This window comes from Meriones unguiculatus, chromosome 12 (assembly GCF_030254825.1).
Source record: "Meriones unguiculatus strain TT.TT164.6M chromosome 12, Bangor_MerUng_6.1, whole genome shotgun sequence".
NCBI classification, from domain to species: Eukaryota; Metazoa; Chordata; class Mammalia; order Rodentia; family Muridae; genus Meriones; species Meriones unguiculatus.
Genome location: NC_083360.1, coordinates 28,008,704 through 28,034,312, shown reverse-complemented (window position 1 = coordinate 28,034,312; position 25,609 = coordinate 28,008,704). Strand labels below are relative to the sequence as shown.

General features: G+C 49.4%; 3 protein-coding genes across 3 annotated transcripts; 2 read left to right on the top strand and 1 right to left on the bottom strand.

Moving 5' to 3' along the window:
• The first annotated feature begins 1,985 nt into the window (after positions 1-1,985).
• On the top strand, positions 1,986-8,590 carry Grpel1 (GrpE like 1, mitochondrial). Its single transcript, XM_021630383.2, has 4 exons — positions 1,986-2,138; positions 6,264-6,474; positions 7,508-7,589; positions 7,933-8,590. The coding sequence occupies exons 1-4, from the start codon at positions 1,990-1,992 to the stop codon at positions 8,277-8,279; spliced, it is 789 nt and encodes a 262-aa protein (XP_021486058.2). The 5' UTR covers positions 1,986-1,989; the 3' UTR covers positions 8,280-8,590.
• Positions 8,591-10,213: 1,623 nt separating this feature from the next.
• Tada2b (transcriptional adaptor 2B) lies at positions 10,214-20,195 on the bottom strand. Its single transcript, XM_021630722.2, has 2 exons — positions 19,688-20,195; positions 10,214-13,504 (listed from the first exon to the last, which is right to left on the bottom strand). The coding sequence occupies exons 1-2, from the start codon at positions 19,955-19,957 to the stop codon at positions 12,512-12,514; spliced, it is 1,263 nt and encodes a 420-aa protein (XP_021486397.1). The 5' UTR covers positions 19,958-20,195; the 3' UTR covers positions 10,214-12,511.
• Positions 20,196-20,357: 162 nt separating this feature from the next.
• Positions 20,358-24,328, top strand: Ccdc96 (coiled-coil domain containing 96). Its single transcript, XM_021630419.2, has one exon. The coding sequence runs from the start codon at positions 20,562-20,564 to the stop codon at positions 22,293-22,295; it is 1,734 nt and encodes a 577-aa protein (XP_021486094.1). The 5' UTR covers positions 20,358-20,561; the 3' UTR covers positions 22,296-24,328.
• The last annotated feature ends 1,281 nt before the right edge of the window (positions 24,329-25,609 follow it).

Below are 25,609 nucleotides of genomic sequence, written 5' to 3'. Positions count from 1 at the left end.
GAGGGGAGAGAGCAGGAGAGGAGCAAGAGAGCAAGAGAGAGGGAGAAGAGGGGGAGTATCAGATTAGCCACTAAGTTCCTGGCCCAGATGATGTCATAGGACACAGGTGCTGACATAGGACTTTGTTAGGACCCTAAAGGCAGGCCAGTTGAATTGCCTGCACAACATAACGTTCCTCCCTTTTGTTTAATTAAAAAAAAAAAAAAAGAGCTAGGGAGGGGTGGCATGATTGAGCAGAAGTCTGCACAACTGATAATGGTCCTCTGAACATAAGCACAAGAGCAAGATGAGAAATTTGCTTACTTAATAGCAATGATATTTTGAAGCAGGCTGCATGTTTTTTCGGTTCCGACCTGTTGGCACAGTCTCCTCCTGCTGGATGTAGTGCAGCATCCAAAGGTCCTAGACCAAGCCAACTCACCGGTGGTGGGGAAGGGAATAGCCCAGCATCCTTCCTAGGCTGCTCGCTTATGAGAGGCCACCCACAGAGGGACAGGTGCTGACAACGGAGGACAGGAAGACACAGCAGGTGCAAGGCGGGGCAAATGAGAGAAAGTACAGGGTCCAGCCATGTGTGGTTGAGTGGTGGTTAGTGATAGGTGGAACAGAAGACAAATCTGTGGTTTGGGGTAAGAGGTCCTGGCGTGACCAGACCAGACATTATCAGGAGAGCTTTTCCTGGCCAGTGCACCAATGTTGTTATTTTTTAAATGATGCGCACAACAGATATTATATGAAAGAGTTTATTCAGGGGAAGGGAAGCAGAAGCGAGTTAGGACCTGAGTGAGCCATGAGGGCAGAGTCAGAGAGAGAGAGGGGCAGAATGAGGGGAGGGGGTGCCCAGACAGAGAAAGGGGGGGAAGAGAGAGATGGGGGAGGGGAGAACAGGTTGGTCCTTTTTACATCTTGTGTGCAGCTGTTCCATGTCTGCCAGGTGCACCTGCCACACATCTGGCGGGGGACACATGATGACATCATAGGTTACTAGGCAACCCAGAAGCAGACTGCCTATACCTAACAGTAATCGTCTACTTAATGTTTCCACCAATGCATTTTATGTCTTGAATTATGCTTTCTTTGTTCTGCTATTATGCAAATATGCTAAAACTGCTTTCATGTTGGAACAGAATTTGGGGTGTCCTAAAACTGTGTTTCTGAGCCAGGCCAGAGTCACACATAATTGGCTCCAGAATAAACTTTTTCCCTTTGAGGTGAAAGCTGTGCTTGTCTGTGAACATGTCCCACCCCTGGCAAACAGTAGCATATACTGAGCAAATGGTTCTAATAAGGGCCAAGCTAAGTAATAGAGTTTTGGTCCTTTCCAGTGCACATGCAGGCTGTAGTCCACGGATGAGGCGTTCTGTCTCGGTATGTGAGGGAGCCTCGGGAGGAAGGAAAGAGCTGTAGATACCCAAACAGGACAGGAGGTGTCTTCTGACTACTTTCAGCTCCGCGACTTCCCCAAGAACACTGGCCAAACATTTGCACCCGCATCCTCTAAGCTCTCCTGCACACACTTTTATTAGTTTATTTTCTTGTGTTGCATTCTGAGAAAACTAGAGGTGACGGTACAAAACCAAAGCACGCTCATCGGGTCGTCCACAACCAGCCCGCTGACACAACGCGCTTACGGCGGACATAGCAGAGACGGGGGCCCTCCGTTCCAGATCCTCCCATGGTCCGCACGCAGAACAGAGCGTGAGCGTTCGGCCAGCACCAGCTACAACGCACGAGTTTCTGGGTCCTGGCCAGCAACTGGCTGCCTCCAGCCCCGCCCCCACGCTCTTCCTCCCCATTGCCTATCCCCCGCCCCGTGCCGCCCACAGAGCTCCGTCACGCGCTTACTTCACCTTTCACCTCCTCATCTTCCGGGCTCCCATAAGCCTCAGTCCCCGCCCACCGGGGGAAGAGAGACCGATACTTCGTCATGCCTCTCAATTATTGGTGGACATGATCTGTCCATCAAAGCAACAGCGGTCACGGATTAGCATGGAAGCCGCAGTAGGTGGGGAAGCCGGAGTAGTGGCTTCCGCGCATGCTCAGTGTGGGTTCAGTGACGCAACCGCGGGGTTAATCATGGCGGCGAGGTGCATGAGGCTGGCGCGGCGCAGCCTCCCGGCGTTGGCGCTGTCGCTCAGGTAAGGCAGCGCTGTTCCTCCTCAAAGCTGAGAAGTCTGGCCTCTGCCTTAGCAGCAGGTCTGGTCCCCACAGCTCGTGCCCGTGCGGCCTGGAGCCTCGTCCCTACAGCCGGGTCCCCGTGCCTGGCCGCAACGCGCGGGCGTCCAGGGGTTTGCCGTGCCACGCTGCACGAACTGGGCTCAAGGAGCGGGGGCACTGGGTCGTAAACGTGGGGATCTGGGCGATGCGTCAGGTGGAAGCTTGTCTGGCGACACACGGCACTCTTCACGGACATAGGGGCACCACCCCTCCTGGGATTGCAAAAGACAACCCCAGAAGCCGGAGACTTGCCCAAGGTCAGGCAGCCTGGCCGCAGCCCGTGTGCGCAGGGGCTAGGGTTGCTAATTCCGGTAGTTGCAGTACGCAGTTCAGGGCCGGGGCCAACTCAGGCAAGTTCGAGACCAGCATGTGTGCTGCCTGGTTTGTGGCCTTTTTCCACCACTGTCCCTCACCTTCCTTCTTCACTTTTGTCCTCGGGGAATGTGAGGTCCAAGGAGCAATAAAGCCAGTGTGTGCAGTTTATTTAGACAAATGCACATTCTTTGCCATCTCTAACCCGTGGCTTCAGGTTTTTGAATCACACCTTCAAAGTTAGATACTTTGTATCTTTACCTTGTTCTCTGCTAGAACCAAATTCTTGGTTAATAAAAACTGACTTTACCTGAATCTTTTGGAGCCTGGGCAGAATGGGAGCTGGTGGCAAGTGGATAATCTCTTTAACAGGTGCCGAGATGAAAGCAGGCTTACATTATGCAAAGAGCCGGGAGCAGAGAGCCTCCTGATGTTACAGGGGCCACGTTTCTTATTTGTGGTGCTGTATTTGGAGTTGTCGGTCCCCCAACCCCCAGCTTGGTTTATGTCTGTCCCTGGAGTTTTGAAGAAAGGTGCTCTAGTATGGAAGGCCAGAGAGCTGTGTGGCTGCTAATCTTAACTCCCATAGTATCCCTAAGCTTGGCTTCCCTCTTCCCTGTGGGACTTAGCCCTCGGAATTCCTTACGTGAAAGGATCTGTACAGCAAAGCTGGCCTGTTGAACGGCTGTGATTGACACTCCCAGCGGTGGAAATAATTCATAGTGAAGGCAGGCTTCACATTTTATAGGGTTTTATATTCTTAGCTTAATTTTTTTCAAAATTACTGATTTTTTTTTTTTTTTTTAAATTATGTGGATGGGTGTTTTGCTTGCATGTAGGTCCATGCAACATATACATGCCTGGTGCCTTCAGAGGTCAGAAGAGTATGTCAGATACTGTGAAACTGCAGTTGCAGTTAATGGTTGTTAGCTGTCATGTGGGTGCTGGAAATCAAACTCACATCCTCTACAAGAGTAGCACGTGCGCTCAACCACTGAGCCAACTCTCCAGCCCAGATTCTTAGCCTTTTTAAAAGCATGAAAGTAAAAATAAGGTCACTGGGGGGAGAGGGGCTCAGTGGTTAAGAACACTGGCTGCTTCTGTGGAATCTCGGTTTAGTTCCCAGCACCTACACTGGTTGTTGGGTCACGCTAGCTGTAACTGTAGCTCCAAGCGATCCCACACCTCTTCCCTGCCTCCTCTGGATCACTTCCAGGATTCATTTGGACTTCTCTTTCCATTTCTTCTGCATAGCATTCATACTCCCATTTCCATTCCTCTGTCTAAATGATTTCTGGTTCCTGAAATGCATCTGTGAGTCACCTGACCTGCAGAGCCCTCTGTGGACCTGCTCACAAGGGCACATACTGCAGGCCCAGCACTCAGCACTTGGGAGACTGAGGCTAGAGGATTGCAGGTTTACTGCCAGACTCAATCTCTGAATAAATATACAACAAAAAGAAAACCAGGGGCTGGAGAGAAGTCTTAAGTGGCTAAGAGTGCTCCTGGCCTTGTAGAGGACCCAAGTTTACTCCCTAGCATCCTCACTGGACAAACACAACTGCCTGTAATTCTAGCTCCAAAGTATCCAGTGGCTTTGGCTTTCATGAACACCCACACTCACGTGGCATACACTTACACAGACACACACAAACACAACACAGGGCCAGACAAACATGCACATAATATAATAGCAATTCTTTGTTTGTTTGTTTGTTAAATCAGCTTGTTGGGCCTTGTGGTGCACACCTTTAACTCCAGCACTTGGGAGGCAGAGGCAGAGGCAGGCAGAGCTCTGTTGAGTTTGGGGCCAACCTGTTTTTCATAGTGAATTCCAAGCCAGCCAGGGTTACACAGTGAGGCCCTGACTCAGAAAAGAAAAACAGTCTCCTGGGTCTCCCTGCCCTGGGCCTTCTGCCTAGGCCATCATGTTTTGAGTGTTTACTTTTTCTGTCTAGTGACGAGATTTCTGCTCAGGCCACTGTCATCAGCAGTATGTGTAATGGGCCTTGTGCTATGAAAGGGATCTAGGTGCTTTGACTCAAGGAGACTCCTTAGAGTACATGAAGACGTGGTTAGGGGACACAACTAGGTCGAGTATGGATTGAAGATTGTACGTAGTCACATGTCAGTTAATAACGGGACTTTCTATGAACTGTTTTGTCAGGTGATCCTGTTAGCTAGTGGATATCAGAGTGCATTAACATAGCCTAATGGGACAGCCATAGCTACCTATGCCATGTGCTGTTAAAGACTGTTAGGATGGGGGCAGAGGTAGAGTGATGTTAAAGACTGTTAGGATGGGGGCAGAGGTAGAGTGATGGATCAGTGGTTGAGTGCTTCTTTTCCACAGGACCCAAGTTTAGTTCCCAGGACTCATATTGGACAGGTCACAACCACCTGTAACTCCAGCGCCAGGGGATCTGATACCCTCCTCTGGTCTCGTAGGACATTTCACTCATGTGGCTTATGCTCATACATATATACACACACATAAGAAGGCACCCACATTCTTTGTGTGTGTTTGTTGCAATGTGAGCACATGGGGAAGGCCCAAGGTCATCATCAGGTATCTTTCCTCTGTCCCATCCTCATTTACTTCTTTGTTGGGGGACGTGTGTGGAAGTCAGAGGACAAACTTGCAGAAATTAGTTCCCTCCTACCAGATAGGTCCTGGGGACTGAACTCCTGTCATGACTGGCTTGGTGACAGGCCCCTTGACCCAATGAGCCAGCTTGAAGCTCATGATTTGACTATGATGGCTGGCCAATAGCCTTCAGGAATCTCCCTGTCTCAGCCATCTCAAGACTAGGGCTGAAGGTATGCCTCCATGCCCAGCTTGCTTATGTGGGTTCTGAGGGTGCAAACTTGGATCTTTGTTTGTGCACTGCAGGCACTTTACCTACTGAGCCACTTCCCCAGTTCCATAGCACATTAGTTTTTTGTGTGTCTTAGTTGCTGTTGTTAGGTCTGAGATAAGGCTTTTCTAGCAAACAGTTTGAAATTACCCAAATTTCTAATTTTTGTTTTAAACATTTACTTTGTTAGGGGAAGAGGGTCACACATTGTACAGTGCGCCTGTGTGGAGAGTGGGACAGCTTATAGAAACTGTCGCGCTCGTCTTTAACCTCTTTTATTTGGGATTCCTTAATACCACTCGCTTCCAACCCCCCAAACCTAGGTAGAAGAGCGAAGGGCAATGGGGAGAGGGTCTGTGGTTCCTCTGATTGGGGTTATACCAATCTCCAGCAACAGCAGACGCAGCAAGCAGTCCTCCAAGCCATTGCTTTGAAACATTTCTCTCCATCTGTCTCCGAGCCGCCTGTCTGTGGTCACCACCGCTGCACGCCACACTTTCTGTGTTCTCATATTTATATCCTCAGAGGCCTAGACCGTGCCCCGTGTGGCAGGCAGTTACCAGCTAGCAGTGATTATACCCCACAGGAGAAAATTATCAGCTATGGACAAAATAAAGCCCAAACTCAAATCCTACACTTGGGATTAAAACAAAAACATATTTATATAACATAACTGAGTTTGTAAAGAAACCAAAAACTTTCATTACAGAGAACTGGCTTCCTGCCATGTGGGTCCCTAGGAATAAAACTCTGGTTGTTAGGATTGTTAGCCAGTGACCTTACCCACTGAGTCATTTCAAAGGCCCAGATTTCTAAATTCTCTTGTGTTTAGCATGCCAAAAGGCTGTCTTCACTTATGTGTGGGCTTTTCCTTAGGCCTTCTCCTCGCTTGTTGTGCACAGCTGCAAAACAGAAGAACAATGGCCAGAACCTGGAAGAGGACTTGGGTCACTCTGAGCCAAAGACAGATCCACCCCCTACAGATAAGACAGATCCACCCCCTACAGATAAGACAGATCCACCCTCTACAGATAAGACCCTCCTGGAAGAGAAGGTGAAGCTAGAAGAGCAGCTGAAGGAGACCACCGTAAGTACCCTCAGGGTATGCGCACTGCTGGATTGCTGCCTACGTGGTTCACGTGACAGCTTCCAAGTCCACAGGTGATAGAGCAGAGCCAAAGGCTTTTAATAATTTGTCTACTCCCTGCTGCAGACCCAGGTGGCACACTAACTGCCAAATGGGGACTAGAATGCAGACCTTCTGTGGCTTTGCTTCTGACCTGTGAAGTCTCCATATGAGGAATACTTGGTGTGATTTAGCTGGAACTTAAGAATCAGGAAGTTCTATGTACAGGAGTTTAATATGGGAGTTGGTATAACAATCGTCACTCCCTATTGAAAAGCAGGTACCAGTCAAGTTAAGTCACTGTGTGAGCAGTTCGTGGCATCACTTATGTGGCTGGCACTGTGCTTAACTCTGGCAGTCTTCACCACAGTCCCTTTATAGATGAGGAAACTGAGACACAGAAAAGCCAGTGGAATTTCCCAAGTCACCAAGGCTAGACCAGGACAAGCTGTCCTAGAGCCTTGCTCAGTGACTGCCTGAAAACTGGGGTCTGAGGTGTGGTAGGGACCTCTGGAGTCCACCCCTGGACATTAAGCTGGAGATGGTTAGAAATGGGTGGCTACAGGGACAGTGGAGAGAAGCAAGGCTCATCTCTGGCCCCAGTAATTTGGCTAGGTATGTGAGCACAGCCACCTTGAGATTTCCTCCCAGGTATTTTCCTTCGTCTCCTGGGAAGCAGGGAACTGAGGTAGATGAACCTCACTGATGTGCTTCAACACCCTCAAGTTGAACAGGAAAGTAGCATTCTTCCCCAAGGGGTGAAAGCATCAGTGCATAAGGACCCTCTGGCTGTTTCCCACTGAGCTCTTGGGCAGGAGTCTGCTCACAGTCCCTGTCTCCTAGAGATACCAGCACAGGTATAAAGTCCTCTTCATAAACTGTCCTGACAGGTTTTATTTATGTTCTGATTTGGAGTTAAATCATTTCAAAATCAGAAATGATTTCTTACACATTTGTAACTTAATTAAATTCCACCTCCCCACCCCCCCTTTAGGAAAAATACAAACGAGCTTTGGCAGATACTGAGAATCTGCGGCAGAGAAACCAGAAGTTGGTGGAGGAGGCCAAGTTATATGGTGAGCACACATATGAGGAATGAGCAGGTTGCAGCTGTGGCTAGCAGTGTGACAGTGATGGAGCTCCTGCTGCCTTCACCTGTTACTCCCTGTGGCCCCACTCCTTGCTTTGGGAACCTCAAGAGCACATTAAGCTAATTTCCTTTTCTACCTCTGCTTTCTTCCTTTCCTCCTCATTTTTAGCACATTTTACCTGCTCTTATCCCAGAAAAAGCCTTTGGCTGTTTTAAATTATTAAAGTACTGTAGTTCTATGGAATATGACTTGACCAGACATCATGAACAGTCCTGTGTGAGGAGCCCACACATTGATACTAAGTGCAGACCATCTTCTCGTCATGCAGGCATCCAGGGCTTCTGCAAGGACTTGCTGGAGATTGCAGACATCCTGGAAAAGGCAACCCAGAGTGTTCCAAAGGAGGAGATCAACAACAACAACCCTCATCTGAAGAACCTATATGAAGGGCTTGTGATGACCGAAGTCCAGATTCAGAAGGTGTTCACAAAACATGGCTTGCTCAGGCTTGACCCCATTGGGGCCAAGTTCGACCCTTATGAACATGAGGCCTTGTTTCATACCCCTGTGGAGGGGAAAGAACCAGGCACTGTGGCACTAGTTAGTAAGGTGGGCTACAAGCTACATGGACGCACGTTGAGGCCAGCTCTGGTGGGGGTGGTGAAGGAAGCTTAGCTGCCTTTCTCGGGGCTCTGGACTTTGTAAGTCACTTGCTAGAACTTGAAGGGCAGGCTTGTACTTTCTCATCTATGAATACATCTGACCCTTGCCCAGCCTTGTTGGAAATGTTAAGGAAGCTAAGTAGAACACGAAGCTGCTTACACACTGTGTCTGGGACTCTGGGAGCCTAGTCACTGAGTTTAGCTTCACCTACTTCAGAAGAGGGCCGGCAGGGCCTCAGGAGTAGCGTGACTAACATTGTATCTGTTCTACCGGGTGACTGATAAGTACTTTACACAAATAAAAGGTCTTTGGCTACATCTGCACTGGACAGTCTCCCTCTGAGTGCCAAGGCACTGGTGTCACTCAGCGTGGTGTTGTTCCCGCCAATGGAAGGGCCAGAGTGGGGGAACACTTGTTGCCAGCAAAACTAAGAGCACAAGTTCCTTCCCAGGTAGGATTTAGCTGCTGTGAATGGTAGCCTTTGAGCTGGAAAATGAAGACATGAGCTTGAACATTCTTAGCCTTATCCCTGTTTACACTCTTCTCAATAATTATTAGTCTATGGCTAAGTCATTGCTAAGGACATTACATCTTATCAAGACAGACCATTTCAAATGTAAAGCTGCATAACTGGTGTGCTTCAGGCGTTTCCACTTTGCAGGTTGTGGCTAAGAGGATTAAAAGGCTCATCTTTTTATCTTCCTATTTTCTGGTATTGAAATTTGTCATCTAATAAAGATCTGGTGAGCTCCTGAGGAGAAAGCCTGGCTAACTGGCTCACAGCTCTTCAAGCTTGGAGCTCCAGCCATGCAGCAAGGAAGCTTCATAGGCCTGGACTGTACACCTTGTCTTCAGGGATAGTTACAATACAGATCATAGGAGAAAGCCAAGGAGCCAAAGCCACAACACACATGGAAGAAGCTGACTTCTGGCACCCAGTAGCCAAATGACCCATTTCTCAGAGAGCTCAAAAAAAAGGCTAAGGAAATGGTGCTCTAAAGGAAGCTAGAGCGAGTTAGGGATTACATTGATTACACGTTGTACAGAAGCCAGAGCAGAACAGGTTAACCCATAGAGATAGTATAGTCTGTTCTGTTATTAAATTTGAAAGGTATCAGTAATTTACCCAAAATTCAAGATTCCATCGTCACTAAGTTTTCCTCCTCTAAGCAGCCTTACACAGCAGAGGCAAATGTGCCTTTATGTTGGATAACTACATATACCATCAGACTCCTATGGATACGTAGTCAGCCTGTTTCAGCTAAAGCTGCTGAGCAGCACAAAGCTAGCTCAGCAAGGTCTAGTCAGCCTTGTTCAAAAGTTCCATGTCTGACTGAAGAACAACTGTTAGAGGCTGGCAAGATTACTCAGCCAGTAAAGGCACCTGTTGCCAAGCCTGACAACCCGAGTTCTGTCTCCAGAAGCCCATGAAGGGGGCAGATTTCCAAAAGTTGTCTGCATAAGGCATTATGGACAGTGCATAGATCGCCAGTGCCTGCTGTTTTACTATAAAGCCACTTGCATACCCTGGTATCCTAGAAGGGAGAGTCCTGGAACAGTCAGGATTGACTGTACGGTACAGTAAATGTAGTGGTATTTGCAAATTCATCAGTCAGCACTAACTGGAGACATGCACACATTTCCCCTGGAAATTCCATGTCTTGCTCAGCTACATGTAAGACCAATGACTGGAAGTTGCAAGGTAGTAGCTGGGTAAGTTGTATAAGTGTGGCTGACCAGAACCTTAGAGGCAGCTGGACATGGGCCCTGTTCCATGGAAATCATCTTTGGCCCTTTCAGGATCAGACTTGCCAAGGATGTGTAGCTGCGTGGCCCACAGGGTCTTTTGCTTTCCTGAGAGCAGCTTTCCACCTTGGGTCAGAAGCTGGCTTAACAGCAAAGTGCCTACTATGAAGTTGGAAGATCAAGAAGCAACCAGACACAACTGTTCTCAACAATTTAATGTAAAAGGATAATAAAAATGGTAGGTTTCAGTTCTTAGTACATTCTTGGAATGTTGGCCTCCCAGAGAGCATTATTTCAAACAGTTGAAGAATTATCTAACTTTTCTGACTCAAAGACAGTTTGTTTAAATTTGAAAAGACTTGGTTCCACGGGGTTGTGGTGGCTAATTTATCATGAGAATTAAATAAATCATGTCAAGGTCTGAGCTAACAAAAAGTAATGTGACAGAAACAGCTGGGGCAGACAGGAGAGCAAACAATCCTAATATTACTTTTCCCTTGTAACAATATTAATACTTGAACATAAATTAATTATACATTCATTATGGTGTTTAAAACAGTCACGCCCAAATAAATTCATATCATCGAAAGATGTACACACACTACAGGCCTGCTTAAGTACAGCTTTTTGCCCGACAGCCCTTGGCCACATGTTGACAGGATCCTCTGCTTCTCAAGCTAATGTAGGTCTGGCTATCATTTTGTAGAAGACACACTGAAACTTCAAACCTCACCAGGCTGGGGCTCTGGTGTTGGAGACACCAAGACAAAACCAGTGGTTCTCAAACTTGAGCTTGCATCCCAGCCACCTGGAGATTTTGAAAACACCCTGCTAGTCCCTGTTAATGAAGCCCCAAATCTCTGTCTCAAGAAAGTCAGTTACATGGGGTATGACCATTTCTGACAAGTGCCCAGGAACCCAATTTGAGAACCACTGGCTTAAGTAGGCACTGAGCATCACCCCATTGCTGTTCTGTGATACCAGCGACTGTCCACTATTAACCTGCAGGGGGCAGTGTGGAGCTGGTCCTTTGATACCATTGCTCAGCATCTGGTATCAAGAGAAATCTGGGCCTGGCTCACAGGGCACTTCCCTGCTAGCCCACAATGCACTTTACAACTAAAGCCATATATAGTATATTTGAAATGTTTTATTTAATGCTGAAAAACTTACCCTAGGGGACAGAGGATGTAAAATGGAAAGGCACGTCATCAAGTCGTCCTTGGAAATGAGTTGTTTTTCTTCAAAATAACTTCTTTCACTTCCGAGCCCAAACACTCTATGAGGTAAACAGGCTCTTGTACCTCAGGGACAGGGGGCAGGGGCTGTGGTCACTCCAGGACTCTAAAGCAGGGTCTGGGCGTGAGAACCCTGAGCAGCCGGAAGACAAACGCCTTCCTCAAGTTTAGAAGGAAGGTACCATATGAATCCTTGAAGGAGGCCTCAGAAACAAGCTTTTCAGTAGGGCTGGGAAAGAGCCACATCTGAGTTTGTTTCAAGATCACAAACAAAAGCAGCGCACAGGCTCCAAGGCACAGGCAGGGTGCTCTGTACTCCCCAGGGCCCCTGCCATACCCTAACCAGCTCACTGAGCCGGGCTAGCTAGCATGTCCTATATTTAGTGAAAGGGAATCTGCAATGGTGGTAGAAGTCCTGAGCAGTTACTGCCCCAGTTCAGCACTGCACACTCCGCCTTGAACTCAAAAAGGTCTTGGTTTTATGTCAGGTCTCCTATGAAGGTTCACAGCAGCGAAAGGCAGCCCCCACTTGACCCTGTGGCCCTTCCATTAACTGCTTTCCCAGTCACAGGGGACAAGAATGGGTGAAGAGAGCCTGCCCAGGCAGCCCAGGCTGGGCCAGGCTAAGATGAAGCAAGCACTGTTGAGGGTCTGGAATGGCTGTTATCAGGTAAGTGGAAGCTCATGTGGTCACTGTGTGCAAATGAGGGGCTCATCTTAAGTGGCTCAGTGCGGAGCGGGCCTGGTGGTGGTCTCTGGCCTCCACTGCAGAGGGTTCTGTGCACAGCCTGCCTCCCGGTAAAGTGCGGTGTGCCAGGGCTGTGCTTGGGGGTGTCGGCTGGGGGGCAGCAGTGGGCTCAGCGAAGAGGTGCCAACAACAGCCCACCTGAGTAAAGCTTGTGTCACCAGGGAGAAGCTGATGGCAGGAACACACAGCTCCTGGCTCCCATAGCATAACAGCTTCTGAACCCAAATGGGGAAAGGCTCATGAAAAATAGGGGACTCGTCCAAGGTAGGGACAGTCTTCAGAGGAACACAAAGGCAAGCTGTCTTCTGAAAGGATTACCTTAGGACTAAGTTAAAAAGACACACGCTTATCTCCCCCATAGTCGATTTAAGATTGCTACTATTGCTTCTTCCAGAGGGTCATGGAAAAAATTTAAGCCTTGAAAAAAAGAATTCAATTTGTTTAAAAGAGCAACAATGTTGGGGGAGACCCCAGGTCATTTGGCTCACAAGCTGCTTCAGCAACACCTGGCCTCAGGAAGCATCCCTAGATATCCACCCACTTTCTGTGAGGAAATTTAAAATCCTTTTCTTTAGGACCTTGTCCAGATAACTGGGAAGGCGACTTTTAGAGGGGATCCCTTGTCGCTTCTGGAGGTGATCTTTAATTATAATAGTCTTCACAGTCACATAGCGTGCAGGACTCAAGTTCAAAGAGCTACAGAGAACCTTCTCCCGGTCTGACAGCAGCTCAAACCCAGGAAGATTCTCGATGGCTGCAAACTCGCTGTCTTTGCCATCCTCCTTCCCCCTTTTAGAGCTGGCCAGGTTTTTGTTCTCCTTCCTCCTCTCCCGTTTGTGTCTGGCAGCCTCATACTCAGCTGACTCTTCCATCTTCGTAATGCCGTTGCGCCGGTACCGCTGTAGCTCTCTGATCTTGGCGCGAAGCATCTTCTCTTTGTGCATATTTTCAAATAAATCGTCAAACTCTTTGCAGGACATGAACTGGTAGAGTGGCCGCAGTTTCAGCCGCAGCTCCTTCTCCTCCTTGGTGATCTTTCGCTTCAGTGTCTTCTCCTTCTCCTTCTTGTCCTTGCCCAGGAAGGCCGGCACCAGGTTGTAATCTCGGGCAATGTTCTTCCGGCGCTGCCTCTCCTTCAGCTTTCGCACATACATGTCTACGTGGGCACGCTTAAGCTCAATCTCCACATCATCGTCATCATAGTTCACGGAGAGCCCACTGATGAGTGTCTCAGCATCCTGGTCATACTCGATCTCATAGTCATCACGCAGTGGCATGTAGCCCAGCTGCTGCTGCTCAGCCACAGAGATGTCCAGAGGGGGCAAAGGTGTGGTGAGGCTGGGTGAGAGAGGGCCCCCACTGGGGCAGGTATGATCTGTCACCCGGTTGGGGATGGTGTCAGGGATGCAGGCTTTGCCCAAGTTTCCATGGATGTACATGCTAACGTAGTGCTCCATCACTTCCTGAGGAGTCCGTGAAGCACCAACATGCGCAGCCATGTCTTCCTATAATGACAAAAGCCAGACCATCAAAACACTTGACTCAAGTTCCTCTCACCATTTCACAAAGCTTTATTTGGGCTACTTCCTACCAGTGCTGTTACTTTTCTCACACACACCCCACCCCCCAAAGATGTTCAGATATGTGCTCCATCTAGACCGGCACTGAAGGAACCTACATAGATGTACCTGAAAGGGAAGATCCAGGGCCACAAACTTGTGTAAGGCTATGTGGGTGCTGGTGACAGAGCTGGGAACTAGTAAAAGTCATTCTTTGTTCTCTTCCTTTTTAGAGAAACCCAACCATGTGCTATTGGCCATTTTACCCACTACAAATTCTGAAGAATATTTGAAAACAATCTGATGTCAGAGGATTCTCACTCAGACTAGAAAGCAGATTTGCCAACTTGCCCACAGAGCAAAGGAAGTCCATGCAGCATGACTACAAAGGGGACTGTTTGTCTGTTTGCAGCTCTAGGACACAAAGGGCCAGGACTGCTTTAGCATTGTCCCAGCCTTGGGTTTTGGAACCTAAGCTTGTTGCTCTCTTAGGAGACTGTAGATGATGGGTATGCAGAGGCTAACTGCAGTGCCACCACTGCTGAAAGCATCCTCCATTCCTGCAAGAGAGGAAACTGAATGGCTCCCTCAATCTTTTCCTTTTGCCAAGAGGCCTCTTCCTTAAAGTCAACCACTAAAGCCACTTCAGAAAGTAATTGCTCAAAATGCACACTCATTTCCCGGCTGCTGTTCTCAACACCAGTCCCAGAACCAGTAATACCTCTTTGAGCTGCAGGCTATACACAGCTTAGTGCAGGTCAAGTTACTTCGGGCCCCATGTGGGCATGCCTAACTCAGTCTCTATGCCCTTGAAGGCCAGGTGGAGCTGATGGCTGTCCTGATCATAAGCAAGGTGTAGTAGGAGGTAAAGAGGCCCAACTCAGCTAATCAGCCCCCCATCTGGGCATTTTCTGGGACATACACCTGGAGCATAGTTCTGGGGCCCTTCCAACTGCCCTGAGGTATAGTAGGCCTCTCACTTGCAAAGAGTTGCACATACATGTGTACATGTGGTGCAGAGGCCAGAGGATGACATCAGGTCTATTCCTTAATCCCTCTCCACTTTGGTGGCTTATGGAACCGAGAGGTCACTGATTCAGCTGGATTAGCTGACCACTGAGCCCAAGCTGAGGTCCCACTCACAAAGTGGTGGGCAGGCCAGATGCATTGGGAAGTAGAAGCACAGTACCTGGGGCAGCAGGTGTTACACGTGATCTACTTGGAACGATCAGGTTCACTCAAAGCTGTGCATATATGTATTCCAAGCCCACAATCTTCCAAAGCTTTCCTTCTGGCTCCACCTCTTCTCTTCCTTACACTCTTGCTGCTTTCCAGCTCATGACCCCTCCTCTTAGGGGGTTGGTTGTAGTCCAATTAAAAGTAACAAGCAAGTGCTTTTATATTCATCTCACTGAAACCTCACAGCTGTACCCAGGAGAGCAGTGCTCTCTCACTGCCCACAATTCAAGGTCAATAAACCTTTGGTGAGCTACCATAGGGCATATGGCCAGTCAACACTGTACAGATCAAATTCAACAGTCTGGATAGAGGCACTGCCTGTCACCACGTGCTTGTCACTGAGGCCTCTCCTGATTGTCAGTGTGGCACATGCTGAGGAGTCTTTGCCTCATACAATTTCTGGTACTGTGAGCATACATCAAGGCTGGACTACAGGCCTCTGCTTCTTCCTGGTTCAACTAGCTCTCAAGAAGTTCCACTGGATGGCAGGTCCAGGCTCTGACTGGTGGGAGGGTGCTATGCACATAGCTTCTGATGCTTCCAGCACCTTTACTAGAACAGGCAACCTTGACTCGGGCGGGCCTCACAATTTCCTTCCTGTCTTTCCTCTTGAGCAGACAACACCGGCACAACCCAGCTGACACTTAGCTCCATTGTTATCTTTACTCTCCCAGCAACTGACTGTGAGGTATAAATTAGGCCGTTGGCCATAATCAGGGACTGTGCTTTCTGGTTTAGGGCTGGACTTTGGGGTAGGAGTGTGTGCCCTGGGTCTAGAAGGAGCTCTGGCTCCTTTTTTCTCAAATGAAGGAGTCTCTAAAGGGGCAGAAGCCAAAAGCAGCCCCTTTCTTGGCGGAGGTATGGTAAGGGGCTGTCAGGAAGCAGGCAACACCTACAGGGCCAGGAGGAAACAGGAAACATAACCCACCTAAAAGGATACTGAAGCCAGCCAGGGGAAGGGCCGCTACAAAGCACTAATCACAAAGTATCCTGAAAAGTGCTCCTAGGCAGTTCTACCTCATTCTCCTCATCCCTCACCTCCTCATGATCAGTGCTGGACAAAGATGCTGTCAGCCTCTCAAGCCCACAGTGAAGCCCGCCATGAGCTCTCACAGCTAAGTCACTGTTGCACCTGCTACCCCATCATGGCTCAGTGCACCCTCAGATCACACTCTCCCAGAGTTTCTTCCTGCCTTATAGAGCACAACAGTCCCTTGAGATGGCCAACTTACACTGTTCTTCTGGAGAACTGCACAACCTTGAGATTTCACTTCCTTGGCATTGCTCCTAGCCTGTGTTTAGTGCACAGAAGAGGTTGTTCTGACACAGCTAACATTTGGGAGCCAGGGCTCAATGTGACCCTTTAACTGTTTTGCTACCCAAGATCTTTCCTCCTCTAGTCTGTCCTTGGCATGGACCACAAAGACCTGGGCCCAGATTCTAGGTGGGCTCACACCTCAGTACAGTTGCATTTCACGGTTAAGAAGGAGACATCTGCCTCAAAGTGTAGAGCAATCAGAAGAGTCAGGGAACAGTGTACCACATCTGCCTTGAGGCCTGGCACCAGGGAATGGACATGAGCCTTAACACCTTCATCACAACCCTGTCTGGTGTCTTGCACATGGTTCAGCCTGTGGATGTCAACTGTCATCTACAGGGGAAAGATGTGCTACTCAGACCACTCCACCTGCCCCTAGGGACAAGAACCTTCTCTGTTGGTTCCTCTTACTACATTCAAAACCACAAAAGCTGGCCTGAGCCCCACTTCCCCCTGATGGACGCCCCTGTGAAGGAGCTGGTCCTCTCAAACTGCCTCTTCTGTGACAGTCTAATATCCTTAGAGACAAGTGACAAAATTGATGGCTTGTCTACCAAAACTTGAATCATCCTGAAGCTCTGAATGTCTGCATGTTTGTGTTCCTGTGTTCCAGAGACCACATATCAACCAGCAGAACCCACCACAGAGCAGCTCTGTCTGGAGGCTCTTAGCACCCAGCAGGCCTGACTTGTGAGTGTTGCTGAGGGCCATCTCCCCTCAGTCAACCTCCCTACTATGCTATTATCCCTTCTGGGGCTTCTCTGTGAACAGGTCCCAGCTAGACCCTGTTTTGTAAAGCCTTCTGCACCAGTAAAACCTAAACTGCACCAGTAAGCTTCTGGTCTCCAACCATATTACTTAATGCTCTTAGTGCTGTAGAGGAGGCCCAGACTATAATCACACCTAGCTGTCACAGGGAAGGCTATGGAATTCTTGGCAAGTAGCTTATATTCTCATAGTCGCTGCCTTTCAACTGCAAACTAAGAACATCAGTTCACCCCACAGTGCTGCTTGTGCAAGTCACATGACATGTACATAAAGGGTATGGCACAGATCTGGCATAGGCTCTACACAGGCCCAAACTGAGACATACATACTTCAGTGTAACAGGGATACAAGGTCAGGAAAGAGCCACATATCTAAGCTCTAGTGCTTCTGGTGAAGAAAAACAAGGCTCGGAGAACTAAAGCAACTGGCCTAAGAGAACACAGGTCAAAGGGTCACAGAGCCTCCTATTCCTGTGAGGATCAGTGCTTCTATCTCTCAGACTGGCCCTAAGACTCCTGATGCTTCAGCAGGGGGCAGTCTATGCACTATACAAGGAAGCCAAGCCCCAAGGCTCTTCCCTTTGGGCTTTACTTCTTCCAAAGCTGGGCCTGGACCTTATGAGAACCTGCATCTTAATTCAAGCTCCTCTGGCCTTCAAGCCTGAAAGTGCTGCTTCAGAAGAAGCCATCCCCGTCCAGCCTGTTTATTCATCCACATTTTACACGCTTTAGTTCCTGGGTGCTGTGCACTTCTGACTGTGCTTCACAGATAGGGCACAAGTAGTTGAGGGGCAGGCTCTACAGCGCAACATTTCTTTTTTAACTAAATAAAATATAAGATAGAACAAAACTCATCACATTGACGGTGGACAAGGCAAACCAACAGAAGCAAAAGAGAAAGCACAAGAACTGGAGACCCATTTGTTCACACACTTGGCAGGCCCATAAAAATACTAAACTGAAAACTAAAAATGTATGTGGCAAAGGACCTGGTGCAGACCTATATCAGCTCTGTGCTTGCTGTGTCAGTCTCTATGAGTTCATATGAGCTCTGCTCAGTTGATTTAGAGGGCCCTGTTCTCCTGGTATCTTCCTTTCCCTCTGGCTTTTACATTCTTTCTGCCTCCTCTTCCACAGGGTTCTCTGAGTACAGCCCAAGACTTCAAGAGGTAAAGCAAGCTCAATGGTGGGGGTCCCTGCAACTAACACTCTCACTCTTTTCAGTGGCTACTCTGGAGAGAAGCACCAGAGGAATGATGTGAGGAACAAAAGCCTCCCTGAAGCAGTGATGTGTAAGTACAAAGATCAGTCAGTAGTCTTGACTGGGGTGTGAGTACCTCAGGCAGAAGAAAGGAAAAAGGATCAAGGGAGTAAGCATGAGCTCATAGGGAACTACAAACATTGTCAGGCTTTGTTTGCGGGCACTGTAGTATAATCTAAGCAGAATAGGAAGCTGCTGAGGGCCAAAGAGATGCCACTTCTACTTTAAAAGCCCTATGCTGATGTGTGAGAAGGGTTATAGAACATAAAAGAAGGATGCAGATAAACCACGAGAAGTGATCACAACAAGTTAAATAGATGACCACTGACCAACTGGATGTGCACGAAGGCTTTAGGTTAGTTTTGTGTGTAGCTGAGGACAAGTGAGTCACCACTGGCAATCAGGTAGAGAGGATCATCAGGTAAGCGACAAGCTCCAGGAACAGAGCAAATGGATGCAACACTTTCAGTTCTGAGGCTCTTCTTCAGGGTCCTTCGTGCTCCTGATCTGTACAAAGCAGATGCTCAATATACACCAACAAACATCACTTATAGACAAGGTAACCAGTTGTTTTTATAGAGCAGGAGTCATGGTGTTGGCCATCAGGAAAGTATCTGTAGAGGAGAATCTTTCCTAAGTGGGGGAGGTGGGTCCAGAAGGTCACTCACTGCATGCTGACCTGAACAGGAGGGCCCTAAGGCTAGAGTATGGGAAGCTCAGAGAAGAAGGACCCTAACTTACCGGGAAAGAGTCTGGACAGGACAGGGTCATGCTTAGTTCCCTGCTTCTCTGAAAGCTTAAAGATGTTACCTATGCAGGGAAAGGGTGGAAAGGGTGACATTGCAGCCAGAGCTCTTCCCTAACATAGGTGAGGAATAGGAGGAGAGCTCCTTAGAGACCCCTAGAGAACATCCAGGAGACCAGCACACTACCTTGCTGGCACACACAGAAGCTCTTGCCACCAGCAAGCCACTTCTACAGAAACCTGACAACTAGAAAGCAGACACCAGGATCCATGCCTCCTCATGAAGACGCCTTTGTTCATTCTTTACTGACCACCTTTCACACCATGTTCTGAGTGCTGTGGAGACCAAAAATTAAACAAGACACTGATAGAGAACCCTAGCAAAGGGCACATGCTGACACCCACATAAAACATGAAGCCCTAAATGCAGACTAAGTGCATGAGGGACATATCAGCCCAGACTCTGGCCTTCACACTGTGTCAGGAGAACCCAACCCTACCAGGGAACTCAGCAGGGATCGTGGGGTCTAAGCTTGCTGCCATCTCACTCAAGGAGACGCATGGCAAGGCACAGGGCCTGTCCTCCACCCGGGTTCAATGCACACCTCTTGAGGACGAGTGTGAAGGGCAGACAGCTCCGTGTCGGGGCCACGGGTCAAGGCCCTGCTCTACCAGCTGTGTAGCCGCGGGCGCCCAACACTCGCGGGGCAGTCCCGCCCGGCCACCTGCGGCCCTCCGCAGCATGCACTGAGCCAGCCAGCCAGCCATGCCCTGCCTCTAGCCGTGGCCCGCCACTCACCCAGTTGCCGAAGCCGAACTGCTCGATGGCGTCCAGCAGCAGCTGCTCCTCGCGGCTGGTCCAGCCGCCCTCCGCCTCGGGCCCCCAGAGTGTGAATCGTCCTCCGTCTACCAGCTGGTAGCCGTGGTAGCGCCGGTGGTGGCCGATCTCCGCGCCGGCTGAGAAGCACTCGGGGCACAGCTCGATGTCCTGGCACTCGGTGCAGCGGAAGCGCAGCGGGCTCACCTCGGCCAAGCAGTACACGCAGTACTTCTTACCCAGCTCCGCCATCTTCCCCCGCTCGTTCGCCGCCCGGCCCGCAGCCGCCGCGCCCCCGGCCGTCAGCGCACCGCCGCCCGCCGGGCCCGCCGCGCCCGCCGCGCCCGCGCCGCTGCCGGCAGCTGCCACGGCCGCCCCCGCCCAGGCGCCGCCAGAGCCGGCCAGGCGGGCAGCGTCCCGCCTCAGCACGCAGGCGCCCTCCGGCCCGGCCCGGCCGCCGCCGCCGCCGCCGCCGCCGCTGCTGTCTCCCCGCCGCATCGCGCAGGCGCCCCTCGCGCGCCCTCTCGCGGTCAGGCAAGCCTCCGCTCTGCGCCTGCGCGCCGCCGCCTCAGGCTGCCTCGTGGGCTGGAGCAGCTGAAAGGCCCCGCCCCAAGCCTGACAGCTGGCGGGGTGCGGACCGGAAGTCAGTCTCTTACACCACGCCTCTCGCAAGCCAGCGCCCAATTAGCTGTGCCCTTCACCTGTTCGCGGCCTTTTATTGGCTTAATATTGCTGGGAGGCGGAGAGAAAGGGAAGGCGAGCGACCAATTGCAGCGCCCACCGCGCGCGCCCTGGTTGCCGGGGAAACCTAACAGCAGGCAGCAGCGGTTCTCAGACTCCGGACAGCAGGTCGAGCATGGACAGCCACGACAGGGACCCTGCAGGCGAAGGCGGAGCCGAGGAAAGCCTGACCGGGCAGCGGTCCGAGATCAAGGTCAGCTCTGAACCTCAGATCCCGGCCGATCTTGCAGAGTCAGAGCCGAAGCGTGAGTCGGAACCAGTGCAGGAGCCGGACGCGGGGCTGCAGCCGGAGCCGGAGCCTGAGCCCGAGAGCCAGTCGGTGGCGGAAGGCGCAAAAACAGAGGCTTCGGAGGAGAGAGCGTCCGAGCATGTCGAAGTCCTGGAAGTTGCAGAGGCCGCTGAGGACGCGGGTGAGGCAGTAGGGGACAAGGGTGAGGCCGTGTCCCGAGAGCCAGAGAGCCTGCCGGAGACCCAATCCGAGACGGAGCCGGAGCCCAAGGAGCCGGAGGACGACGAGGACGAAGTTGAGGATGAAGACGACTACGAGGACGAGGAATTCGACAAGCCGGAAAAGCACAAAGAGAAAAAGAGAAAGGGGTCACGGTTCCGGCCCTCTCTGCCACTCACCACTATCGTCGAGGAGTCGGCTGCTCTAGCCCCAGGGGTTGAGAAAAAAAAGTCAGAGCACAAGAAAGGCATTGAGGCGAAAGAGGTGACAGGTCGAGAACGACGCAGAAACAGAGAAGAGCATCTTCACCCTAGAGAGGAGGAGGATGAGGATGATGACGACAAGGAAGACTTCGACGACTTTGAGTGGTCGGCGGATGTGCAGAAGGTCCAAGAGCAGCAGCTGCGCGGTGAGCTCGTGGGCCAGTACCGCAATCTGCTGGTGGAGAGGACCCGGTATCAGCGCTACAATATGTACCTGCAGCAGAAGATTCAGGAGAGCCTACGAAAGAAGGGCCTGGAAGGAGGAGTGGAACCTGTGGAGAAAGTCACGGAACCAGAATCTCCTGAGAAAGAGCAAGCATACTTGCGCTATCTGGCCATGCTGGAGGAACTGAAGAAACAAGAGGCAGACGACCTACAGTGGTACCGAGAGGAGGTTCGTGAGCTGAAGCAACAGTGCCAGGAGAAGCAGGCCAGGGTGGAGAAAGAGTGGCGGCGCTTCCAGGCCCTGAAGAAGCAGGTGGTGTTGCAGGTCATGGGCAGCTGCCGCATGCGCGGTGGGCGCCAGGCCGCTCTGAGAGAGGTGGAACAGATTCAGGCTCTGGAGGATAAAAAGGAGAAGGAGATGAGCGCAGTGCGTCTTGAGAACGTGCAGCTGAAGCAGTGCCTGGTACACTTTGAGACCAGAATGAAGGCCCAGGAGGACTTGGCTGAGGGGCTGCTCCTCATTGACTTTGAACAGCTCAAAATTGAGAACCAGACCTTCAACGAGAAAGTCGAGGAACGAAACGAGGAACTTTTAAAACTGCGTTCCAAGGTGACCAGCAACGTGCAGATTATAACCCACGTGAAGGAGAAACTGTCTTTCATAGACATGGAGAACACGTGCAAAAAGGCACACCTTTTGGAAATCGAGGCCCAGGTGGCCCTGGGAAGAGACCTACTGACGAAGACGAAGCAAGCCCGTGACAACCTGCGAACTGACAACATCAAGCTGAATCAGAAATGTGGGCTTCTGGGCAAGGAATCACTCCTCAGAGACATGGAAGAAAAGGTGGAGAAAACAGAACAGCTCAACAAGCGTCTGGAATCCCTGAAGCGCCATCATGCCGGACTCACCTTGTCCTGCAAAGGGGTGAAGCAGAAAATCAGGGAAACCAAAGCATTCCTCCCCCCTTGACGGTCCTTGACAGGACAGTTGGCAAAACCTCCGAAATTCCAGAAACTGCCCTTCACTCTCTTCTGCCCTCTGTCATTCTGTGGGACTTGAAATGCAACTTTATTTTTGTCTGTATTCAGCTTCCAAACTCGTGCTGAACACATCTGGATAGCAGTGGTTCCACATGAGGTTAAGTAAAATACATCTAGAGAGAGGAGTGATTAAATTGACTTCTGATGAAAAGCCTTTATAGCCAAGCAGCTCTATAGTCTAAAGGAGTGTTAGAACCGTTCCTTGCTTATATGTAAGGATGGCTTAAAGGTTCAACCAGTTGGCAAGGCACAGAAAATCCCTATGCATTGGTCTGATCACTCAGTCATCTTTGCACTAATTAAACTTTACAGTCTTGAATCACTGTCTCAATTAGCCCACAAATTCCCATCTGTGTGTGGGTTTGTGTGGGCATGTGGAGGCCTGGGGAACAAGCATCTCTTGCTCTCCACCTTTTTTTTTTTTTTTTTTTTTTTTTTTTTTGAGACAGGGTCTCTTAGTCAATTGGGAGCTTGGATCCTTGGATCCTAGAATCTGCCTGTGTCTGTTTCCTAACACTGGGATTACAGGCATGCAAGGCCAAGTCTGGCTTTTTTTGTGAGCTCTGGGGATTTGAGTTCAGATCATCAAGCTTTCAAACAAGCATTCTTACAATGCACCAGCAATCTGGCTGTTGGCAGTACATAACCCGGCTTCCTTTAGATGACATAATTTTGTTTGCTGAAGTACACTGGCTTTGAAGTAAATGAAGTTAAAATCTCCTTTCTGACTTCCATGGCTTCAAAACACTTTATTTGGAACTGTAACTTATATGGTACCTGCATTACTGAGAACAGTTCAAAAAGCTAACTTCTTTCATACCCCCCTTAGTTGCTACAGTTTTGGTTTTCCCTCTACCTTGTCCATTGACAGGGTAAAATCTTTGTGGTTTCAACTAGGAGCTAGGATTCAGAAGGCGCTGCAGCTGGGAGGCAGTGGTACTAGAAGAGACGAGGCATTTTTATCCTGAAGGCGTCCTTCAGTGTTTTGACTCATTCAGCCGATTTGTACCCATCAGCTACCCAACTGAATGCTTGCTTGTGAACCTTGAACATGGTGAGCAGTGGGTCACACAGGGCACCAATTTAGTGTACCTTAAATTGCAAATGTGTCCTAAGTAACAATTATACCGTAAGTCCCAAGTGGGCTCCTCGTTCACAGCCCTTCATGCTGGAGACATTGCAATTAATTACAAGACACTCTTCATTTGATTACCTCCCCATGTGGTTCTAATTAAATCTAAGATGAGCGCTTGATCATGAGATCTCATCAAGTAGTTCAGGGCTCAGGAAAAAATGTAGGCACTGAACACATTCTGCCTGATATGAATTAGAAGTGTCCCCTTCAATATCAAAGGAGGGTCTGTAACTCAAGGACAGCCCACAGTATTGGAAAAGGAAACCTTACTTTGGTGACTTGCCACAATTAAGATTCTTAAACTATGTAAGTAGAATAGAGTTTACGTAAATTCATCTACAGATATAATTTAAGGTTTTGCCACTGATATGAGCTGCCTGTCCATAAAGTATCAGAGTCAATGTCTTCCAGCCTAGCACTGCTCATGTATTTAACCTCAGAAGGTTCCAGAGTGCAAGTGACATAGATTCCATGAAAGGACACCTCAGAGCACATCAACTGTGCAGTGACCAATCTGTCTCCGGCTCAAAATATCACTTTGAACCTAAATAATCAATGACAAAATATGTGCAAATTTTAATAAAATTGCACTTCCTAATTATTTTTTATTTTTGTTTTTTCAAGACAGGGTTTCCCTGTGACGCCCTCACTGTTCTGGAACTAGCTCTGTAGACCAGGCTGACCTCAGACTCAGAGGTCTACCTGCCTCTGTCTCTGCCTTCCTGGGAGGTGGGATTAAAGGCGTGCACCACCATCCCAGATTAATAAAATTACAAGTCTGTCTAGAAGATTCAGGAATGCCCAAACTGTAATCCAGATGACCTAGGATGCACACCTGTCTAAGCCTAATGAAATGGAGACACATTTGAGGAACAAAGAAATGCCTTCTTTTGAATGTAAAATGAAGAAAAAAATTTTCCTCTGTGCATTCTGTATACTCACCTTACACAACGTAACATTTTTAATTCATAAGCTCACAAGCAGGAGATACTGAAAGTGCTAGCGATACAGCCCTGGACAAAGTGTTAGCGTGGCAGGAGCAAGGCCTTGAGTTGGTTCCCTCATGCTTAACTGGAAAATGTATAGCCACACACCAGTTAAGCTGAGTTTGGTGCACACCTGTAATTCCAAGATCACCAGTTACAATATGAGACTGTGTCTTTTTCCTCCCCATCCTCTCTCCCAAATACACAAAATACTAAAAGTTTATAGGCTAAGGGCACTAATAGAGCTGCCTGAAGAATGTTCATCTATTTAGGGGGCCAGTTCAGGCTCTTATTAATCCTCCATAAGCCAGTGGAAAGGAGCTGGGTCCCTCAACCTTTAGTTACGAGGGGAGAAAAATGGTTTAGAGAATTTCAGACAATTCTCTAAGATCAAAGAGCTTCTAAATGCCAATAGCTGACCACTGACCATGAATTCAACTCCTGGGCCCTACGCTTGCCCTCTAGCCAAACTATTTGCAGCCTGGGTTAGTAGGAGTGTCTACTGAAACTCTAGAACAGGGACAAGAAGCTATTTGGAGAGAGCGTGGTTCTATCTCACAAAACTCCCTGCAAGGCATAGGAATTCTGGGGGAGGTGGAGGTGGGGGGCAGGGAGGCATTGTTAGCTGATTTAGGGAGACCAGGGAACAGTACATCATTCTAGAATGAGCTAGCTGTGGGGGGGAGGGGGATTGCAGACAGTGCTGATAGAAGAGATATAAAGACACTATGTCCCTTGGGTAGCAGGCCTGAATAATACTAAATATTTCACAGCATATTTAGTCCCCCACAAAACATATTTAACTCATTTCCATTCAAGTCCAAGCACTTCCAAGTCCTGATGAGGTCTCATCTAAGAACTGGTTTTAGGCTGTAAGGTTGCCCTCTGCTGGGCAGGCCCTATACCTTGTCCACCTGAAAGCTCTGCTCAAGGTTCAGTGACGTCACTTTACTTCTGCTGCTGACCACCAGTTCCTCCCCTCTTCAGACAGGCTCACGATGGGTAGGGTTTCTGAACTGCTGGTCCCACATTGAAGGCATCCAGCAATGCACTGGAAGTACTGGAGGTATGAGGAATCTAGGCCACACCCAGCCCTGTGCTTGGGCTCCAAAAGGCCCAAAG